General features: G+C 42.9%; 1 protein-coding gene across 4 annotated transcripts in view; it reads right to left on the bottom strand.

Annotated features, from left to right (window-relative positions):
* LOC131135817 (voltage-dependent T-type calcium channel subunit alpha-1I-like) overlaps positions 1–21,554 on the bottom strand; it is a 101,439-nt gene that overhangs the window by 38,481 nt on the left and 41,404 nt on the right. For all 4 annotated transcript variants that reach the window (XM_058082134.1, XM_058082144.1, XM_058082154.1 and 1 more), the window contains 3 exons: positions 21,304–21,396; positions 20,523–21,078; positions 6,172–6,545 (listed from right to left, as the gene is read on the bottom strand). In XM_058082134.1, coding sequence (XP_057938117.1) covers positions 6,172–6,545; positions 20,523–21,078; positions 21,304–21,396 — 1,023 coding nt within the window. The remainder of the gene's footprint in view (positions 1–6,171; positions 6,546–20,522; positions 21,079–21,303; positions 21,397–21,554) is intronic.

Here is a 21,554-nt window from a genome sequence, read left to right as displayed (position 1 = left end):
TATTAAATCAGGAATCCTACTGTGTGAAAAAGCACTCATCATGATCAAGTCTGGAACCAATTAACCACCATAAACGAGGGTTGACTTTAGGGAGACTCCACACTTCATTCAATAGTACCGCATTCACCCTTTGAGAACTTTTTTTCTTACATGTTCATTCAAGCGGACTACTGCAATATTTCTCTTTTAGTATGTGTGTGTGTTTGTCACCAAGATGTGAGCATGCCCAGTGGCATCTGGCGGAACCACGGATTTCTCTCAGGGGAGTGAGTCTCCAAGGTGTTTCAGACTAAACATAACGGTGTCGACGTGGTCACGTTTGTTCAAACGAGGGAATATGTGGCTGCAGTTTTACAGATTTTTACAGATTTTTATGCTGTGCTGCAGTGATTCAAACATACATCGGCAGAAATAAAGGTCCCTCGTTGATGGCAGTTCATTGGTTCCAGACCAATTTCCACTAAGCAGGATTCAATTTTACCAAATGCATAGAAAACCAATTTACTACCTTGTAAACACAATTGTTACCATTATTAGAGCCCTCTAGACATGAAATAACATCCCAATCAGAACCACTTTAAAACTCCTATTACCCAATATAGTCGACATAATAAGATAAAATAAGCCATCTGAGACATAAATAAGGTAAGACAGACTCAAAAGTTGGCATTGACAATGCCTACTCCTGGTGGCTATTGCCTCAACAATGTAATGTTACCGACACTTAAGAGACCTACTAGTCTACTGCTGCTGTTTAAAGGGGACCTATGATGCTTTGTCCACTTTTCTGACCTATAAATGTAGTTAGAATGTTGTATTCTGGTGTTAAACCATCCCAAAGTTTCAGATAATGAGGTTAGTGTATTTGGAAGTGAACCCTAAAATAAGTTTGGGATGGCTCAAAATGCTCGGTTTGAAAAGGTGTGGTAAAACTGTTCCTTTGTGACATCACAGAGGGGTGGACTTCCTTGTATGGTTCATAGTTAGGAAGCACTTGGGCGTGTGACCAATCACAGCAGAGTGGGTATGTGGGTGGACTAAATTAAAACAGGAAGCACAAATCAAAGGAATAGGAATAGCTGGAATACGTGCAGATTCTGGAAGATCTGTGCGGGTTATTGTGTGCTTTATAGGTCGGGTTGGGAATCTTTTGAATTTGAGCGAAACCGGTTCCGATTTCGATTCCTTGTTTTGATTCCGGTTCCTAATGATTCTCGATTTCAATTCTTTTCAGAGGGTCATATAACGTTTGCATAGTTGAAATGAAGGCGCGAACCACAGTTCTTGGATGAAAAGTCTGTCTCCATGAGTTGTTTTTTTAATAATTTGACCTTATTACAACTCTGTGATTGGCTGGCCACCAGTCCAGGGTGTACCCCGCCTCTCGCCCAAAGACAGCTGGGATAGGCTCCAGCATGCTTGTGACCCTACTGAGGATGGACCTTTTTATGCCTGACTTATTAATTACCATGAATTCCTCCCAAGGCTTTTAATAACTAGTATATAAGTACCAAACCATTGAACATGAACATAAATATTTAGAAGACTCTTTATATCGGAATACACTGCTAACCTGCTGCTCACACTTAAGTAAAAGGCAACTCTAGCCAGCTGACGTCTCACATGTCAGTCCGAGGCCGGCTTCTTTAAGGCTCACAAAAGTCACAGATACTACATTACACTTCATAATTAAAGTTCATGCATACTGTACTTGCTTCTTTGGTAATTCTGCCAATAACTACTTGAACTAATTACTTAAAATAGTAGCAATCTCATCTGTCAATAGAAAAAGAATTAAAGACGAGTCAAATTTTAGTAATTATTTTTTTTAAAAACATATAAAAAAAAATTTTTTCAAAAAAGCTCTTTAACCTAATTATTTTTATTAATTAATTTAAAATTAGGGCGGCACGGTGGTCTAGGGGTTAGCGCACAGACCTCACAGCTAGGAGACCAGGGTTCAATTCCACCCTCGGGCATCTCTGTGTGGAGTTTGCATGTTCTCCCCGTGCATGCGTGGGTTTTCTCCGGGTACTCCGGTTTCCTCCCACATTCCAAAAACATGCTAGGTTAATTGGCGACTCCAAATTGTCCATAGGTATGAATGTGAGTGTGAATGGTTGTTTGTCTATATGTGCCCTGTGATTGGCTGGCGACCAGTCTAGGGTGTACCCCGCCTTACGCCCGAAGACAGCTGGGATAGGCTCCAGCACCCCCCGCGACCCTCGTGAGGAAAAGCGGTAGAAAATGAATGAATGAATGAATTTAAAATTAATTGTATTGCTCCTCCTATCTCTTGGGGTGGGTCTAGCTACCCTTTGGAGGACACTCATTTCAGCCGCTTGTATCTGCAATCTTGTTCTTTCTGTCACAAGCCAAAGCTCATGAACCATAGGTGGGGGTGGGGACATCGTAGATGGGGGGGGGGAGGGGGGAATTGCGAGTGTTGCCTTTCTGCTCATCTCTCTTTTCACCACGACAATCCGGTACAGCGACAGCATTACTGCAGACGAAGCAACCTCACGCTTTAACCTTTCCTCTCTCATGAACAAGACCCCAAGATACTCCTTCACTTGGGGCAGGACGTCATTCCAAACTCGGAGGGGGCACTCCCCCCTTTTCCGACTGAGGACCATGGCCTCTGATTTGGAGGTGCAGAGTCTCATCTCTTTAGCTTCACACTCACATGCCCGGCTGGGCATGCCCAGAACACCTCACCAGGGAGGCGTCCAGGAGGCATCCGGACTAGATGCCCAAGCCACCTCAACTGACTCCAGTCGATGTGAAGGAGAAGCGGCTCTACTCTGAGCCGCTCCCGGATGACTGAGCTCCTCAGCCCATCTCTTAGGGTGAGTCCAGCTACCCAACGGAGAAGGAGTTAAGGAGAAGATAAATTCTATTATTATTGGATTCCAGTCTTTGCACGTCAGCTTGTTCTTTCACACCAAACTCCCCCAAGCAAGACTTTATTGGGTGTGCACTGAGAACTGCAAAGCAGGCCTTCCTGAAAAGTATTCCCACAATATCTTCCCTACAATGAAGAATTAAGAATTAAACCTTCCCATCCAACCTCTGATTGATTTGTTTGTTTCTTTCGGCTTTTTCCTGAGTCACCACAGCGGATCTTTTTGATCTGCGTACTGATTTTTGGCTGGAGCCCTTTAAATTCCAGATGCCCTTCCTGATGAATACCAGCAATGCTTACTAGTGCAGATTCGAACCTGAGGCATCCAGAACGCTACCCACTGCACCACGGCGGGCTACGACCTCTGATTGATTCATTCATTGATTCAAAGCTGCGTCTCGATACTCTATGTTTATGTCACTCATTTATAAATCATACAGAAAATATGAAGGAAAATAAATTTCTGGGGATCACAATAGATGAAAATATGAGCTGGAAGCCTCATATTACAAATATACAACATAAGGTGATGAGAAACATTTCAATATTGAACAAAGCAAAATTTGTTCTCAATCAGAAATCACTCCACACTCTTTATTGCTCTCTGGTTCTACCATATCATATTCATTGTGTGGAAATATGGGCTGAAACCAATCTTTACTCGCTAGATGTACCAAAAAAGGTCAGTAAGGATAATTCATAATGCCGCCTATAGAGAACATACTAACTCCTTATTTCTAAAATCACAAATACTTAAACTTGCTGATATAGTTCATCTTCAAACAGCTAAAATAATGCATAAGGATAACAATAACAAATTACATAAAAATGTCATCCAATACTTCTCTACAAGAGAGGAGAAATTTGATCTCAGGGAAGAACTACATTTGTAACACTTACAGTGAAGAAAATAAGTATTTGAACACCCTGCTATTTTGCTATTTCTCCCACTTAGAAATCATGGAGGGGTCTGAAATTTTCATCGTAGGTGCATGTCCACTGTGAGAGAGATAAACTAAAAAGAAAAATCCAGAAATCACAATGCATGATTTTTTAACAATTTATTTGTGTGATACAGCTGCAAATAAGTATTTGAACACCTGAGAAAATGAATGTTAATATTTGGTACAGTAGCCTTTGTTTGCTATTACAGAGGTCAAACGTTTCCTGTAGTTTTTCACCAGGTTTGCACACACTGCAGGAGGGATCTTGGCCCACTCCTCCACACAGATCTTCTCTAGATCAGTCAGGTTTCTGGGCTGTCGCTGAGAAACACGGAGTTTGAGCTCCCTCCAAAGATTTTCGATTGGGTTCAGGTCTGGAGACTGGCTGGGCCATGCTAGAACCTTGATATGCTTCTTACGGAGCCACTCCTTGGTTTTCCTGGCTGTGTGCTTCGGGTCGTTGTCGTGTTGGAAGACCCAGCCACGACCCATCTTCAATGCTCTGACAGAGGGAAGGAGGTTGTTCCCCAAAATCTCACAATACACGGCCCCAGTCATCCTCTCTTTAATGCAGTGCACTCGTCCTGTCCCATGTGCAGAAAAACACCCCCAAAGCATGATGCTACCACCCCCATGCTTCACAGTAGGGATGGTGTTCTTCGGATTGTACTCTTCATTCTTCTTCCTCCAAACACGCTTATTGGAATTATGACCAAAAAGTTCTATTTTGGTCTCATCTGACCATAAAACTTTCTCCCATGACTCCTCTGTATCATCCAAATGGTCATATGCAAACTTAAGACGGGCCTTGACATGTGCTGGTTTAAGCAGGGGAACCTTTCGTGCCATGCATGATTTCACATCATGACGTCTTAGTGTATTACCTACAGTAACCTTGGAAACGGTGGTCCCAGCTCTTTTCAGGTCATTGACCAAGTCCTGTCGTGTAGTTCTGGGCTGATTCCTCACCTTTCTTAGAATCATTGAGACCCCACGAGGTGATATCTTGCATGGGGCTCCACTCCGATTGAGATTGACCGTCATGTTTAGCTTCTTCCATTTTCTAATGATAGCTCCAACAGTGGACCTTTTTTCACCAAGCTGCTTGGTAATTGCTCCGTAGCCCTTTCCAGCCTTGTGGAGGTGTACAATTTTGTCTCTGGTGTCTTTGGACAGCTCTTTGGTCTTCGCCATGTTACAAGTTAAAGTCTTACTGATTGTATGGGGTGGACAGGTGTCTTTATGCAGCTAACGACCTCAAACAGGTGCATCTGATTCAGGATGATACATGGAGTGCAGGTGGACTTCTAATGGGCAGACTAACAGGTCTTTCAGGGTCAGAATTCTAGATGATACACAGGTGTTCAAATACTTATTTGCAGCTGTATCACACAAATAAATTGTTAAAAAATCATGCATTGTGATTTCTGGATTTTTCTTTTTAGTTTATCTCTCTCACAGTGGACATGCACCTACGATGAAAATTTCAGACCCCTCCATGATTTCTAAGTGGGAGAAATAGCAAAATAGCAGGGTGTTCAAATACTTATTTTCTTCACTGTATATGCTAGGACTACATTAAAAAGCCATAGCATTTCAATATGTGGAATCAAACTATGGAATGGATTGAGTAAGGACCTCAAACAATGCACAACGATGAGCCAATTCAAGAAACAATACAAGCAGTTGATGTTTGCTAAATACAAGGATGAAGAGTCTTGAACCATCATGATGTGCTATATATATCACTATATTGTCAGTTACTATGGTACCCATTATGTCATTGTATGGTCATATCACCTCGTACTTCGGTATGTGAAAAATTAAAATTAAAATTAAAATTTAAATTATATTAGGAAAGCAGAAAGTGAACAAATATAACAGTTACTGATTGTAAAAGTACCAGATGGAGGGGTAGGATTTAATAAGCTTTGCTTCTTCCTTCTCCTTTTGGACATGTGGACTGTGAACTGATTATGGGATGCACTCAATTGTAATCTGATGCATGTTCAAATGAAATAAAACCATTACCATTACCAAATATGAGAAAAAGGCAATCTTCCTTCCCTCAACAAGTCATCATGCGCCGTTCATCTTCCTCTACTCCAATTTTACTCTCCCGCATGTCCCAGGGTCACACTTTAATTAACACTTCAGGTCTTATGAGTTCCTCCATCATCAGACACACAAAGGCAAACACGCACACACACGCAGGTGATCCCAAGTGACTCGTGCAGCAAATGTCTATTTTCCTTCAAACTGCAGTAACGCATGACCGCCACACACACCCATATGTAACACACAGCTCCAATGAAAGCATACCTGTTCATGATACTCAATGCCCATGGACAGCGTGTTGATAAGAATAGCAATCATGATCCCCCGGTTGAAGTATCGGCTGCCCACAATCAGCTCGAGTTTGGTCCTGAGTTCGACCCAGCAACGCTCACACAGCCGCCTTCTACCCCCGGTGGGAGCCACGAGCCTCTCGCCGAGGTGGGGGCTGCTACTGCCGCAAGACTCCGAGCTCTTGCAGGCCAGTGGGCTGCTGTGACCGTGCTGACGATCATCGGGCCCCTCATTGACAATTTCGGGGTCACACCGTTGGTTGTAGTAGATGCAGTATGGACACGCTGCCGAGGACTCCATGGGCACCTCGCCTGGCAACGGTAGCGCCGGATGGGCGACACATCCACCTGGGCACAAAGAGACATGAAGGATATACTCGTGACTCCTGTACTCGCTGCAGTCTACACTAATGCATGTCATAGGGATGACTATTGGACTACATGGTAACAGTTTTCAAAAACTCATATGCTAGGTTGATTGAAGACGAAGGGGCAAAGCAAATTTAGTGGGTTGTGGGTTAATGTATCGCCATGGTAACAGGTCAGGACCAGGTTATGTTTAGGCTTTCAGCTTAAAATCAGCTTGAATTTATTTAACCATTATTTAACCATTTATTGGAAAAAATATTGCAAAAGACATAGCTGTGGAGTGTTGAGCATTGATGAATGAAAAGACTAGTAGGCTGTATTAGTAAAGTATTAATATTAAATAATCTTCCACGTGTACTCGTTCATGAAAAATAGTAGATTACCAAAACACATGGACCCGTTCATGAAGGAATCTAAATAGTATAATACTATTCGATGTTTGCAAATGTTCAATTCATTTAAAACTTAAAACGTTGATGTTTACGAAAACATGTATGCTAGGGTCGCTGAAAACGCCTTCAGCCTTCCGAAAATAGGTACAAGCGAGGTACTTCATGTTCAATGAAAATATGTAATGTATATAAAAGCATTTTGTTAGTGGTGGTTTTACATAGAATTGGAATAAATAATGCTAATTTAGAATATTTATTTCAAATAATATTTAAAATTTACCCACGACCCTAGTGAGGATAAGTGGTATGGAAAATATACATGTCCGTAGGTATATGAATGTGGGTGGGAATGGTTGTTTGTCTATATGTGCCTTGAGATTGGCTGACTCGCCCGAAGAATGGTTGTTTGTCTATATGTGCCCTGTGATTGGTTGGCCACCAGCCCAGGGTGTACCCCGCCTCTCGGCGGAAGACAGCTGGGATAGGCTCCAGCACCCCCGCGACCCTCATGAGGATAAGCGGTAGAAAATGAATGAATGAATTATACCATGATAACCCTACTAGTTGGCATGCCTTTGTATGTTTTGCGGCTCCAGGCTATTTTTGTTTTGTGGATAAGGGGGTAAAATGGCTCTTTTCATCGTGAAGGTTGCTGACCCGTGGTCTAAAGACAGTGCCACTGAGGAAAAGACAGGAAGCAGAACTGGAGGTAGCAGAGATGAGGTTTCTGAGGTTCTCATTGGGAGTGACCAGGATGGATAGGATCAGGAAGGAGTACATCAGAGGCACATGACATGTTAGAGACCTTGGAGATAAAGTCAGAGAGGCCGGACTGAGATGGTTGGGACATGTCCAGAGGAGAGATAGTGAATATATTGGTGGAAGGATGCTGCCAGGTAGGAGGCGTAGAGGAAGACCAAAGAGGAGGTTTATGGATTTAGTGAAGGAGGACATGAGGGTAGTTGGTGTGAGAGAGACAGATGCAGAAGACAAGGTTGGATGGAGGAGATTTGTTTGCTGTGGCGACCCCTGAAGGTAAAATCCCAAAGAGACAGAAGAAGAAGACACCTAACTGTAGTTCACTGACTGCACGTTTTTATGAGTTGCGGTGACCTTTTTCCAATCTTTGTTCACACACTTTCATTTCATTTCTGGTGGAATAAAAAAGTCAATAACGCTGAAGCTGCTGTTGGGATGCTTTGTGCAAGAGGGGGCGGAGTTCCACTTTATTACTGGAGCATCTGTGCGTGTGTGTGTTGTGGAGGAGTGGGATGAAGATCATTAGGAAGCAGCTTGGGGAAAAGAAGAAAACACGTCTATGACATAAAAACAGTAATCTGACGCGAGTGCTTCCCTCGTCGTCGTCAGGACCACTGAGGAGTGAGGCGGTAAATCCAATCAAGTCGCTCTGTGATGTGTAACTCCGTACGTGATGTGGGCTGCCAGGAAACGTCCTGCCTGCAGACATCAATTATAATGAACACGTGCGCCGCACATGGAAACACTTCTACTGGCTTGTTAGTGCTACAATTAGAATTGGATACATTTTATGTCACGACACGCCAATCAGGGTTTTACGCTGCCCATTCCAATACCAATCATCCATGAGTCAAATTGATTAATTATAATTATTTTAATTGATTTATGATGAGTGCTATTGGCCAGGGGTGCCGTAGAAATGAGGGGGCAATTTGAATTTTTTTTCATGGGACCCCGAATTCCTGGTTGCACCCCTGCTATTTGTTCACGTGCTTCACATGCTACCCTTGCCAGATATTTTTTTCATGGCACGTGTTGGCACGCCTGCACGGTGTGAAGGAAAGTGGGAAGAGGATGCTACCTGAGATGCTACACCGCCACCGGGATTGGCCAGAGAGCACTTTAATATCCTGACCGAGCACACAGATGCTTGGACTACTAGAGAGATTGACGCCAGCAGAAATAAAGGAATTCATGTTCAGGCAGCAAGAATGAAACTAAATGATGGAAACCCATCAAATGGTCATGACAGAAGGACTCAAGGAACTAAATGCTGCATGTTGTGTGCGGATACTGTTAGAATAAAATGTAGATAGAATGAATCTTATGTTAGTTATCACCCTTATATCCATTTGCTTGGACATTAGAAGGTCTTTGAATGTGCTGAAGATGAAATGTTCCTGTGACCCTGATCAGAGACCCCCAGTGACCCCCAGGTCCTGGAGGTGCCTGGATGCACCAACAGCGACCCTGCAGATGTTCATGTTAATCCTGCAAGAATGTGTCACAATAAGAACTCATAAAACAATAAAAGTAATCACTCTCACATATACACACACACATAGACAAACAAATACAGCTTGTGCAACTGCCCTCCCCCACCCCCCCTTAGAGTTGCACGAACATGTAGTAGGGACCCTGAAAGAGAATAAAAAGAGGAGCTTGAACTGCATATTCAGAGTGGAGCGGCATGTCACTGCGTATGTGGTTTCACTCTCCATTTCTCTGCATTTCTGTATTTAAGTGTTTTTACAAGTGTCACAGGAGTTTGAACCTGACAGATACATAAAACAGGAGGTCCAAGATGTAAAGCATAAAGCTGAACCATCTGAGAAGGGAGAACAAGGTGTTACAGGATAGTAATGCTGCATTGAGTGCCCCCCTCAAAGGATAAATTGAAGAAAAAAAACAAACATTGAGCATCTGAAGATGACCAGAGATGGCATGGATCAGAACATACGGATGAATGATGTGATAGTGACAAGGCTGGGAATTAGACCCAGGTCTTATGCCAGGAAAGTCGGGAATACAAATGAATCAGATCAAATGGATGTCACTTTTCTACAATTGAGGTAGATGTTGACATCCAATCCATCAACACTGTACGGCAGGAGCCGCACTCATCATCAAGTTCACTATCAGGAAATTCAAACCGGCACTGTTGAAGCAGGGGAAGAAGCCGAATGAGCATGAATGAGCACCTGACAAAACACAACGGCGAAATGGTCAAGAAAGCACGTGATCTGAGGAAGCATGGTAGGATCCAAGGTACTTGGAGTGCCAACTGCAAAATCTTCATCAAGTTAAATGGAGGACCAGAGGCCTGAGTACTTGTTGTCAAAGACATCAAGGATCTGGATGAATACTAAATATCAAAACACTACGATATGGAAGAGGAAAACATGCAGACGGAAGGATCACACGCATCAGCATATGGCATCATCGGTATGATACAGTAGTATGATATCAGTATGATATCTTTGGTTGGACACATTTTGTTTCACAGACATTAGACAAATAGATTTGGAAGAAGACATCAATCTGGACACAAATTATTTGTCATATAAGAAATGACTTTCGTGACTATACGGAGGGTCAACACAATTGTTGATGTGCTCTCATTTCATTTTGTTTGTTAAAATGTCATGATTTATTTGTTCATTTTGGTATCACGTGACTGTGATTAGGGAACTGCCCACATGCTCTAATTAATATATATAAAACAGGTGAGCCCGTGTGTGCGGGTGCTTCACTCAGCTCTGAACAACGTGTGCCGTGTGTTATGTGCGTTTAACGTTTAACGTTGGGTAAAAGAACTCTGCCAACAGGTTATGGGCCCAGGTGAATCCCATAACACAAAGTTTGAAAGTCGGTGAAAGGTGAAAGTCGCAACTTGTACCGCGTGCACCTGAGAGCTAAAGGTATGAACAGAAAGGAAAGGGAGACAGCGAGTAGCCGCTGGGCGAGGCTCATTTTTGACGGTGACGAGAAAAACTACGAAATATGGGAAACCAAGTTTTTAGGCCATCTGTGCCTTCAAGGATTGAAAGACACAATATTGAACGAGCCCGACGATGCAGACGAAGAAGACGATGGGAAAAACGCTGAGGCTTACGCGGAGCTCATCCAGTTTTTGGACGACAAAAGCCTATCACTGGTGATGCGTGAAGCCGCAGATGATGGACGCGGTGCGCTGAAGATACTTCGTGAGTACTATGCTGGAAAAGGAGAGCCCAGAATAATTAACTTGTATACAGAGTTAACCTCACTGCAGAAGTCGCCAACCGAGGATGTCACAGAGTATGTTATCAGAGCAGAGACTGCGATTACAGCCCTGAGAAACGCAGGTGAAGCGCTCAGTGATGGACTTTTAATAGCAATGGTGCTGAAGGGGTTACCAGAGACATTTAAACCTTTTGCCATACATGTAACCCAGAGGGAAGCCAAAATGACTTTTGCTGAGTTTAAGACAAAACTCCGAAGTTATGAGGATGTTGAAAACATGCGCGCAACTGTGTCTGAGGACAATGTCATAAAGGCAAGAACACAGTTTGGCACAAAGCGCGCGCCCGCCGGAGTAAAGGACAGCAATTATATGGACGTTGTATGTTACAAGTGTGGTGCAAGTGGACACATTGCCAGATCCTGTTCGCGCAGACGATGGTGCCATCACTGCAAAAGCAACACACACAACAGCGCCAGCTGCAGGCGGAACAAGCAGCGGGATGACGTGCGTAAAGCAGCCGACGAGACTGGGGGCAAGGAGTATGCATTTCGGATATGCGACTCTGAAGAACCAGCGCTGGATGTCAAGAGGAAAGGCCTGATGGTGGATGCAGGTGCGACGTCTCACATAATCACGGACATCGCAAAGTTCAAGAAGTTTGACAGCAGTTTCCAAGCCGGGTCTCACTGCGTGGAGCTGGCTGACGGCTCCAGATGCAGAGGAGTGGCCAAGCGCAGAGGTGACGCGGAGGTGTGGCTCATCGACAGCGGGGGCAGGAGCTTCCGAACAACGCTGAGGGGTGCCTTATACATCCCAACGTATCCACAAGATATCTTTTCAGTGAAAGCTGCCACTTCCAGCGGAGCCACTGTGACCTTCAGTGGGAAGAAAAATGTGCTGCTGCACAGAGACGGTACCAAATTCCCCATACACATACACAACAAACTTTATTATCTGCATACATCAGAAAACATGTGTAAGACTAATGACCAGTGTAAGAAAAGCCTTGATTTGCAGAGTTGGCATGAAATCTTAGGTCATTGCAATTTTGCAGATATAATGAAACTGAAAAATGTTGTAGATGGAATGGAAATTAAGAATGAAGGTAACAAACCTGTTTCACAGTGTGAAGTATGCATTCAAGGGAAGTTTGTCCAAACTAGAAACAGAGGGCCAGATGTGAGGGCTAAAGCACCTCTGGACATGGTACACACTGACTTAGCAGGTCCTATAGATCCAGTGTCTAAAGATGGTCATAAATATGCACTTTCTTTCACAGATGATTACTCTAGTGCAATTTTTGTTTACTTTCTGAAACACAAAAGTGACACTGTACAAGCAACAGAAAAATTCATTGCTGATGTGGCACCCTATGGCAAAATAAAATGTATGCGATCTGACAATGGCACAGAGTACACATCCAGAGAGTTCCAAGCATTAATGTGCAAGATGGGTATTAGGCATGAGACTTCCGCTCCATATTCTCCACACCAAAATGGTACAGCGGAACGCAATTGGAGAACCCTGTTTGAAATGGCCAGGTGTATGCTAATAGAGAGCAAGCTGCCAAAGATGTTGTGGACCTATGCTGTCCAGACAGCTGCTGTGGTGAGAAATAGGTGTTTTAATAGACGTACAAAACAGACACCTTACTACATGTTAACAGGCAGACAGCCAAATATTGCCAGAATGCAGAAATTTGGACAAGTGTGTTATGCTTACAAACAACAAAAAGGAAAGTTGGACTCTAAATGTGAAAGGGCCATTTTTATTGGATATGATAAAAATAGTCCGGCCTACATGGTGTACTATCCCAGCATCAGAAAAGTACAAAAACACAGACTTGTAGAGTTTGTAGTTAAAGAGAATGAGGAGGTACTGGATGCAGATGATGATTTTGACATTCAAAATGAGAGAAAATGTGTGACAAGCCCACTAGCTAACCCACAAGTGATAGAAAGTCAGGAAGTGTTCACAAACAATGAAGCAGATGTGAAAGACGAACAAAATGCTCAAACAGTGAAGTCAGAAAATGAAGAAGGTAAACAGGAAGAATACAAACCTGCTGAGAAACGTTATCCTGATAGGGAGAGAAGAAAGCCTGACTATTATGGTGATCATGCATGTGTTTTTGAGGAGGATATTACTAATATTGACTACTGTTACAGACTCCTGTGTAATGTTCCTCAAACATACACAGAATCAATCACTTCAGTTAATGCAAAACAATGGGTTGATGCTATGGATGAAGAAATGCAGTCACTACAAGACAATGTAACTTTTACCTTGACCACTCTTCCCAAGGGTAAAGATGTAGTGGGGGGTAAATGGGTTTATGCAATGAAAAAGAACATTGATGGATCAGACAAGTACAAAGCCCGATATGTAGCCAGGGGGTTTAGCCAAAAGAAAGGTGTAAACTATGATGAAACTTTCTCCCCTACAGCTAATATGACCAGTGTCCGGGTATTAGCACAGAAAGCAGCACAGGAGCAGCTAGTTGTTCACCAGATGGATGTAAAAACTGCTTATCTTCATGCACCAATCGAGTGTGAAATTTACATTGAACAACCTGAAGGTTATGAAGTTGTATCAAAAGAAGGTGACAAATTAGTGTGCAAACTAGAAAAATCCCTGTACGGTCTAAAACAGTCAGGACGCAACTGGAATAAGATGTTGCATGATTATTTGTGTGAGATGAAATTTGTACAGAACCCAGCCGATCATTGTGTTTATAGCAAAATTACTGAACAAGAAAAAGTGCACCTAATCATATGGGTCGATGATTTGATTATTGCTGCCAATGATGATGATGTCTTACAATGTGTTAAGGAAATGTTGAAACTCAAGTTCAGAATGAAAAACTTAGGTAAACTAACACATTACCTGGGTATTGACTTTGAACAGTCTGCAGATTGTGTTAAGATGTCACAATGCAAATATGTACAGAAAATACTGAAGAGATTTGACATGTTAGACTGTAAAGCCAGAGCTACCCCTTGTGAACAGAAACTTGACTACAGTGATGATGCTAAACTAATGGATGATGTGAGGAAATACAGAGAGGCAGTTGGGAGCTTAATATACTTAGCAACATGTACAAGGCCAGACCTGAGTTTTATAGTGAGTAAACTATCTCAGTACTTCACTAGACCGACTACTGATCAATGGACAACGGTAAAGCATGTGTTGAGATACTTAAAAGGTACTCAAAACAAAGAACTTTGTTTCAAAAAGCACAAAGGTGAAAGCACAATCCATGCTTATAGTGATGCCAACTGGGCCGCTGATATTGATCGAAAAAGCACGACAGGTTACTGTATCAGCCTGAACAAAGATGGGCCATTTGTTTCATGGAAAACTAAAAGACAACCTACAGTTGCACTCTCTACTTGTGAGGCTGAGTATATGGCTTTAGCTGCGACCATGCAAGAGTGTCTGTATTTAAAACAGCTTCTGAAGTATTTTGATGGACAGGTATACAGGTGTTTAGTCTACGAGGACAACCAGGGCACTATAGCTCTAGCCAAAAACCCTGTACATAGGCAAAGATGTAAGCATGTGGACATTAAATACCACTTTGTGAGATCTACTTTACACACTGATGATGTGACATTGGAATATTGTCCAACTAATGAAATGGTTGCAGACATCCTCACGAAACCAGCCAGTAAGCTGAAGTTGATGAACTTTGAAACCTTTATGTTTGGTGAATGAACCATGGACTATGAACAACTAATGAACTCTAAACTTGTGATTTTTGTGTGAGCATTGGAAAAAAAAAAAAAAAAAAAACCTGTGAAGTTTATGTTGACATGATTCTTGTAAAATGTGAGCAAGTGGGGGTGTTGATGTGCTCTCATTTCATTTTGTTTGTTAAAATGTCATGATTTATTTGTTCATTTTGGTATCACGTGACTGTGATTAGGGAACTGCCCACATGCTCTAATTAATATATATAAAACAGGTGAGCCCGTGTGTGCGGGTGCTTCACTCAGCTCTGAACAACGTGTGCCGTGTGTTATGTGCGTTTAACGTTTAACGTTGGGTAAAAGAACTCTGCCAACAACAATATTAATAATATCGGCAATACGTATGTACATGCAGAAGCATGTACGCAAATCATACCAATATCAGACAATACCTCAATCAATTCAAGGAACCCTACAAAGTAATCACAATCAGGGAAACTGACAACACCGACAAAGCCTAGAACTTTGAGCTGGAAGGTTATGAAATGATCTGCATCCATAGGAATAACAAAAGTGGAGGAGGAATGGTGATGTATGTGGACAAACACTTGAAATATAAAACGGTAAAGAATATGACATTTGCTATTGATAACATTTTGGAATGTATATGTAACCCAGTGAAAAAAATGGTTCCTTTCAGCATAGTAAATAGTTTGTAATGAAATGGTAGTAGTCAGTCCGTGCAGTGTGTGGGTATTTTTTTTTACGTTATATGATCTTTTCGTTGCTGCTAGCAAAATAAATGGCTGGCCAGGTTGGTGGTGTGATGTTCCCGCTTTTCTTTGTGTTTATTTCGTTTTGTGTAAGATTCTGTGATTACTGTATTTTCTGAACTATAAGTCACTCCAGAGTATAAGTCGCACAAGGCCAAAAATGCATAATTAGGTAGAAAAAAACATACAAAGTTGTCTAGTGTTTATGTAACATGAACAGTTTTTTCATTTATAAGTCGCATTTTTTGCATTTGCGGGTAATTAATTTTACAAACTACTTGACCAAAACAGACATTATGTCATCTTGGAAGGGAAGTTCTAACAATAAAAGAATAGAGAACAGGCTGAATAGGTGTAAGTTATGCTAACACAATGGTTATTCAGCTACACAACGAATAAACATGAACAGGAAAGGTGTCCAGTGTTTATGTAACATAAACAGTTTTTTTAATCATAAGTCGCTCTGGAGTATAAGTCACAGGAACAGCCAACCTATGAAAAAAAGTGTGACTTATAGCCCGGAAAATACACTTTGTATACTCAACAGTATATACAAATGTATGATTTCTAAGCAGATAATTTAAATCTACATTAACTTCTTATCGTGTGTTTAACAAGTCAAAATACAGCATGGGTTCTAAATGGAGAAATCTTATAAATATTACGACTATGAATTCTCTGGGGTGAATAGCCTCATCTAGCCCTCTTTAATGAAAATCGGCCTCATGAATATTAAGATCACTCTCCTCAAAGGCTGTGCACATGATCGATCTCATATGAGACCACAATCTTAACATAATCAGAGACCTGGTTGAAACCAAACCACTTTACATAACTTAATGAAGCATCTCCCCCTAATTTTACGAGTTCTAAGGTTGCGTGTCCGAATAGGAAAGGCAGAGGCGTTGCCCTCATCCATGAATCTGCTCTTAACATTAGTACTGGCTCAAAATCTTTGAGGTACTTTTTTGGAGTTCGCCAGCATCAATGCCATTTTATCTGGCCCCTCTCTATTGTCCCCTCGGTCCCTACTCTGGCTCCTTGGATGAATTCTTGGAATTTACTGCAGACCTGGTAACCCACACAGACAATATTGTACTCATGGGTGACTTTAATAGTTACTTACATTTTCCTGAGGAGTCCCTTCATGTGGCTTTTCAGACAATAATTGATACTTTTGTTCAATTAACAAATTATTTATTATCATTACTTGTTATTTTGAGATAATAATTGAGGTAATCAATGCCTTTGTTACCTCTCTGCAATGCAATGATTACTGCAATGCCTTATATGTATGTGGGGGTCAGTGCGTCGCCATCTCTCACCTCCAGTTGCCTCAGAATGCCGCAGCACGTCTTTTAACTGGCACAAGAAAATGTGAGCACATTACCCCGATTTTATCTTCACTCCACTGACTGCCTATACTGCCCATTTTAGGGTTCATTTCAAAATTCTTTTATAGGGCTGCCCTTCGGGGCGTCTGTTTGTTGTCCCGGGACATCGACCTCCGTTGGGCACGAGTCCAAGATTGTGTGCCACCCCAGGGTATCTCACACTGTCTTCCTCCTGGCACAACGGTTTTGGTGGCCATCCTTTCGAACCGATGTACGGGAGTTTGTGGCTGCCTGCCCTGTCTGTGCTCTGAACGAATCCTTCGCGGGATTCCTGCACTCGCTCCCCATTCCCTCCCGCCCGTGGTTCCATGTGGCTCTGGACTTTGTGACAGGCCTCCCCCCCTCCAATGGCAATACTGTCATACTCGCGCTGGTTGACCGATACTCTAAAATGACTCACTTTGTTGCCCTTCGCAAACTCCCATCAGCCCTCGAGACGGCCGACCTCTTGGTCCACCACGTTTTCAGACTGCATGGCGTCACCCTGGATGTCATCTCGGACAGGGGCCCCCAATTCACATCAGCAGTCTGGAAGGTGTTCTGTAAGTCCCTTGGAGCTTCCCCCAGGCTGTCCTCAGGCTACCACCCCCAGACCAACGGCCAAACTGAGAGAGCCAACCAGGATCTGGAAGCCGCCATTCGCTTCGTCTTCCACTAACAACCTGCCTCCTGGTCCTGGTCCAATCTGCCCTGGATCGAATACGTACGCAACTCTCTGGTCAGTTTTGCCAGAGGCCTCTCCCATTCCATGTGGCATATGGATACCAACCCCAGGCCTTCTCCTCACTGGAGTCTGAGTCCGCTGTCCCCTCAGTGGCAGCCCACTTTCGACGTGTTCCCGAGGAATGGCACAGCACCCGGGCCGCACTGAGGATAACCACCGCTCGGCCAACCGCCACTGCTCAGCTGCCCCCAAGTACAAGAGTGGACAGAGGGTGTGGCTCTCGTCTCATGACCTACCCCTCTACACAGACTCCAAAAAGCTCCAACCCAGGTACATCGGCCCATACCCCTTGGTACGTGTCCTTAACCCCTCCTCTGTGCAGCTCCGTCCCCCAGACTCTCTCAGGATACACCCAGCATTCCACATCTCCCTCCTCAAGCCGGTTGCCTCTAGTACCCTCAGCCCCCCAGAGGTGCCTCCTCCTCCCAGACTGGTCGAAGGCCACCTCGCATTTACGGTTAAGGCCATTTTAGATATGAGAAGAAGGGGCAGGGGTTTCCAGAAGACCGTTCATGGATTTCCCGCTCCCTAATTCTAGACCCCCATCCCTCCTTTCTGAGTTCATCTGATTCTGAGTAATCATTTTCCCAGTCCCAAGAACCCAGGTAAGCCGCCAAGTGGCAACCTTTGGGAGGGGTGTGCTGTCACAGTTCTACTGCTGCCTCCTTGTTGGGAGTCCCTGCCTTCTCCTGGCCTGTGGTTTTTCCTTGTTTTCCAGATGTCTTTGAACAGGCTGGAGGTGGGAAGACCTGAAGCATATTACACTTCTCCCTATCGTAGCCAGATACGCTGGTTCCTTGTTCCAGACACCTGCTAGCCCACCGGCGCTTGGGTCACCCCAGCACTCTCCATAACCCTTTTGCTAAGTGTACTCTTGTGTGCCTCCTGCTAGGTTAGCCCAGCTCTCCCTCGCCATCCAGACAGCTTTTTGCCAAGTGCTATTTGTTTCCCTGATCTGGCTTTCGTGGTGAGACTTTCTGTTCTTATCCTATTTTTCACCACCACTTTGTGTTGCCCTTTTGGATTTTACTTTGGACTTTTTATTAAAGACTCTAAACTGCTCCTCGTATTTGATAATAATAATAAAGAAAGTATTTGATAAAAATATTTAATTCATTCAGAATTGAATCTAAGTAAAACATAACATAACACAACATGACATAACATAACATAACATAACATAACACTATTTGGTAATAGTAGAAAAAAGCAAAAAATAGATTGATAATAGATCATAATAGATTAAAAGAAATCTCATATCAAAACTCTGCAATAAAAGGTGGTGAGGAATAGGTCAATATAAACCATCATTTTTCCTGCATTTTTCCTGGTGATATGGGCTAATAACTATAAGAGCAATCTTCAAATCAGGAAAATCCATGTTTGTACACTTGAAGTAATTATATTAATGTTGCACCTAGACAATAATGTTTTTCTTAGCCTCACACAAAGCCTCTATGGGTAAGGTGACGATGTCCCTCCGCATGCTGTCGTGCAATGTTTGTTCACTGGTACTTAGCTTCAGAGCCAATTATAGTGACTGACAAGGTGTTACACCTGCTCTCTTATTAGCTTTTAACACCTTACTAACATTGAGAAGAACTGCTTTATTGTGTCGTAAAACATGACAGAACACAAGACAGGGGTACCTCTTTTTTCCCATGAATTCTTGCCAAAAGGTGAGATGAAAACCGAAACATACAAACAAAGAGGTAATTTTTTCCATAGCAAATAATGTAAATCCAGTTTATGCATTCCATGTTATAGATAAAAATTATAGTTTTAGATGGAGAAATAAAATGCAATGATGCATTTGATGAGTTTGGCCGTGCTTTTTAGTTAATTTGAGGGCATGAATTTTTTTTCCCCGAACAAGTCGTGTGTTTTTATTGTTGCAAAAAGACAAAACAATGTACTAAGTATGGATATGGCATAAATTAAGCGCAGAAGAGCAAATAAAAATACTTGGAACATAATTATATAGCAACAGTTTTCCTTCAGCATCCAAAGATTCCAGCAGTAATTTGCTATCATGCTGACATTCCACCTTCCCTGATCATTTGTTCCACTGCTTTCATGTCTTTGTGAATTCTTGCTTCATGACAACTGCACTAAGACCGGCAAAAAGAGGTAAGGGGAACAGAATAGAATACCACTCCTGCTTGTAGTGAACTGAACCAATGCAAAAGTTTCAGCAAGAACCTGCCCTTCACTGCTGCAAATTTAGCCTACAGAAGGCCAATTGGAAATTACTTTGCTTTTTGTGTATGCCATATGGCATTTTTAAGCTTTTTAGGGGGAGTGAGCATAAAAAGATCAAAAATGAAGGCTCATACCAACAAATGGACATCACATTCGAAATATCCTCCTTTTTTTCAAATATTGTGTAGACCGGTTCTATAACTGAGGAATGGCAGGACCGTATTGTTGGTGCCTGTACATTCAAGTAAGACTGAATTCATTTTTTCAAGCATATTGCAGCCACTTTTGTCCCCATGGCGAGTTATTTAGCAGCGTTGGGTGCTTTTTATCGACACCCCACTTCATAGAGCGCTATCGTGCATTAAAACCAAGACACAATCTGGACAAAAACTGGCGCATATGAAAACAGAGGTTTGACTGTATTAGCGTTTTAACATTTTGACTTCATTATTTCGACACATTGATTTGAATGGTGCCTAATTACACTTGTTAACAAAGCAAACATATGTTTACACTCGTTGCGCTATGCCAGTTCCTCCTTAAAACGGTTTTATTGTTTGACAAAACAGCGGTTAACTTCTTTTTACAAAAACTTTAACATGTGACCTAAAACGTTGCCTGTGGAGTTAATAAATGTTCTATGATGGCCACACTTTGACCCTGGCACAGATTTTGGAATGAGAACAGCTTGAAAGTCAACCAGCTTCAAGCGTACGTATGTATTTCTATGTGAATGCCATGGAAATAATTGATATCTTTTGGTGCATTAAAATACGTATATTTAGACATCTCACCGTGTTCCAGCACCAGCTGTGGCAGCCTGTTGATGGCATCCATGGCAACCGGCCTCTTATGATCCTGACTTTTTGCATCCAGGTGACTGAGGAGGGGCGAGATGACTGGGTAATTAAATCCATTCCCTCCGCTACTGAGCCCACGCTCCGGTGGTAGCGGGAGGCGCTGGCGGTAAAGCTGATGAAGGTTTGACATGTCGCCAGGGATGTGACCCGAATGCCGATGGGCCAGCCCGTTCATCTCCCCAACTGCGCCCCCTCTGGGGCTGATGCCCCGGTCCTGTCGGAGCATACCCGTGCAGCGCAGGCATATGGTGGCGCGGGCCAGGAAGCGGGACAGGCGTCGCCATGCCTTGCGGCCCAAATGGGCCATGTAGCGGATCATTTCCTCGTAGCAGCTGCCCGGTTGGCTGTCACTGGCCAGCGTGGAAGCCGATTGGTGGAGCTGGCGGGCGCGCTGCTCTGATTTCATTAAGGCGTGCTCCCGTTGTTTGGTCTCGGAAAACTGGGTTGCTATGACAACCAGGCACAGGTTGATCATGAAGAAGGATCCCACCTGGATGTGACAAGATGTGCGGTCAAACCTGGATGCTTTCACAGCATATGATGTCTCTATTATGATCTTTCGTCTCCTAACATTCAGTGTCAGGAGTAAGGTTACGCCACATAAAATAGACCCGCTTTGATTCCAGCCTGTCAGATATAGCACTTGATGCGCATTAATAAGACATTTCTGCTCCTAGTCTCAAGTATCAAGATGTGATGGGGGGAGGGTACTTACTATAATGAGGAAGATGAAGTAGATAAAGTTGTAGAAAGAGTGAGCATCCATTACGTAATACATGATGTCTACCCAGCCTTCCAGAGTAATTACCTGCAAGAACGCACGCAGCAATGTTAGTACAAAGTGTCGAAAGTTTTTGTCAAGACAGAAATTTGTTATTGCAAAATATATCTATCTGTAACCAAAGACACAAATTTCAACAAGACATTCAAAGAGTTACGTAAATGAAAAGCTTAGCGCAAAAAAGA

This window comes from Doryrhamphus excisus, chromosome 1 (genome assembly GCF_030265055.1).
Source record: "Doryrhamphus excisus isolate RoL2022-K1 chromosome 1, RoL_Dexc_1.0, whole genome shotgun sequence".
In the NCBI taxonomy this organism is placed as follows: Eukaryota; Metazoa; Chordata; class Actinopteri; order Syngnathiformes; family Syngnathidae; genus Doryrhamphus; species Doryrhamphus excisus.
This window is presented reverse-complemented; position numbering and strand designations above follow the sequence as displayed.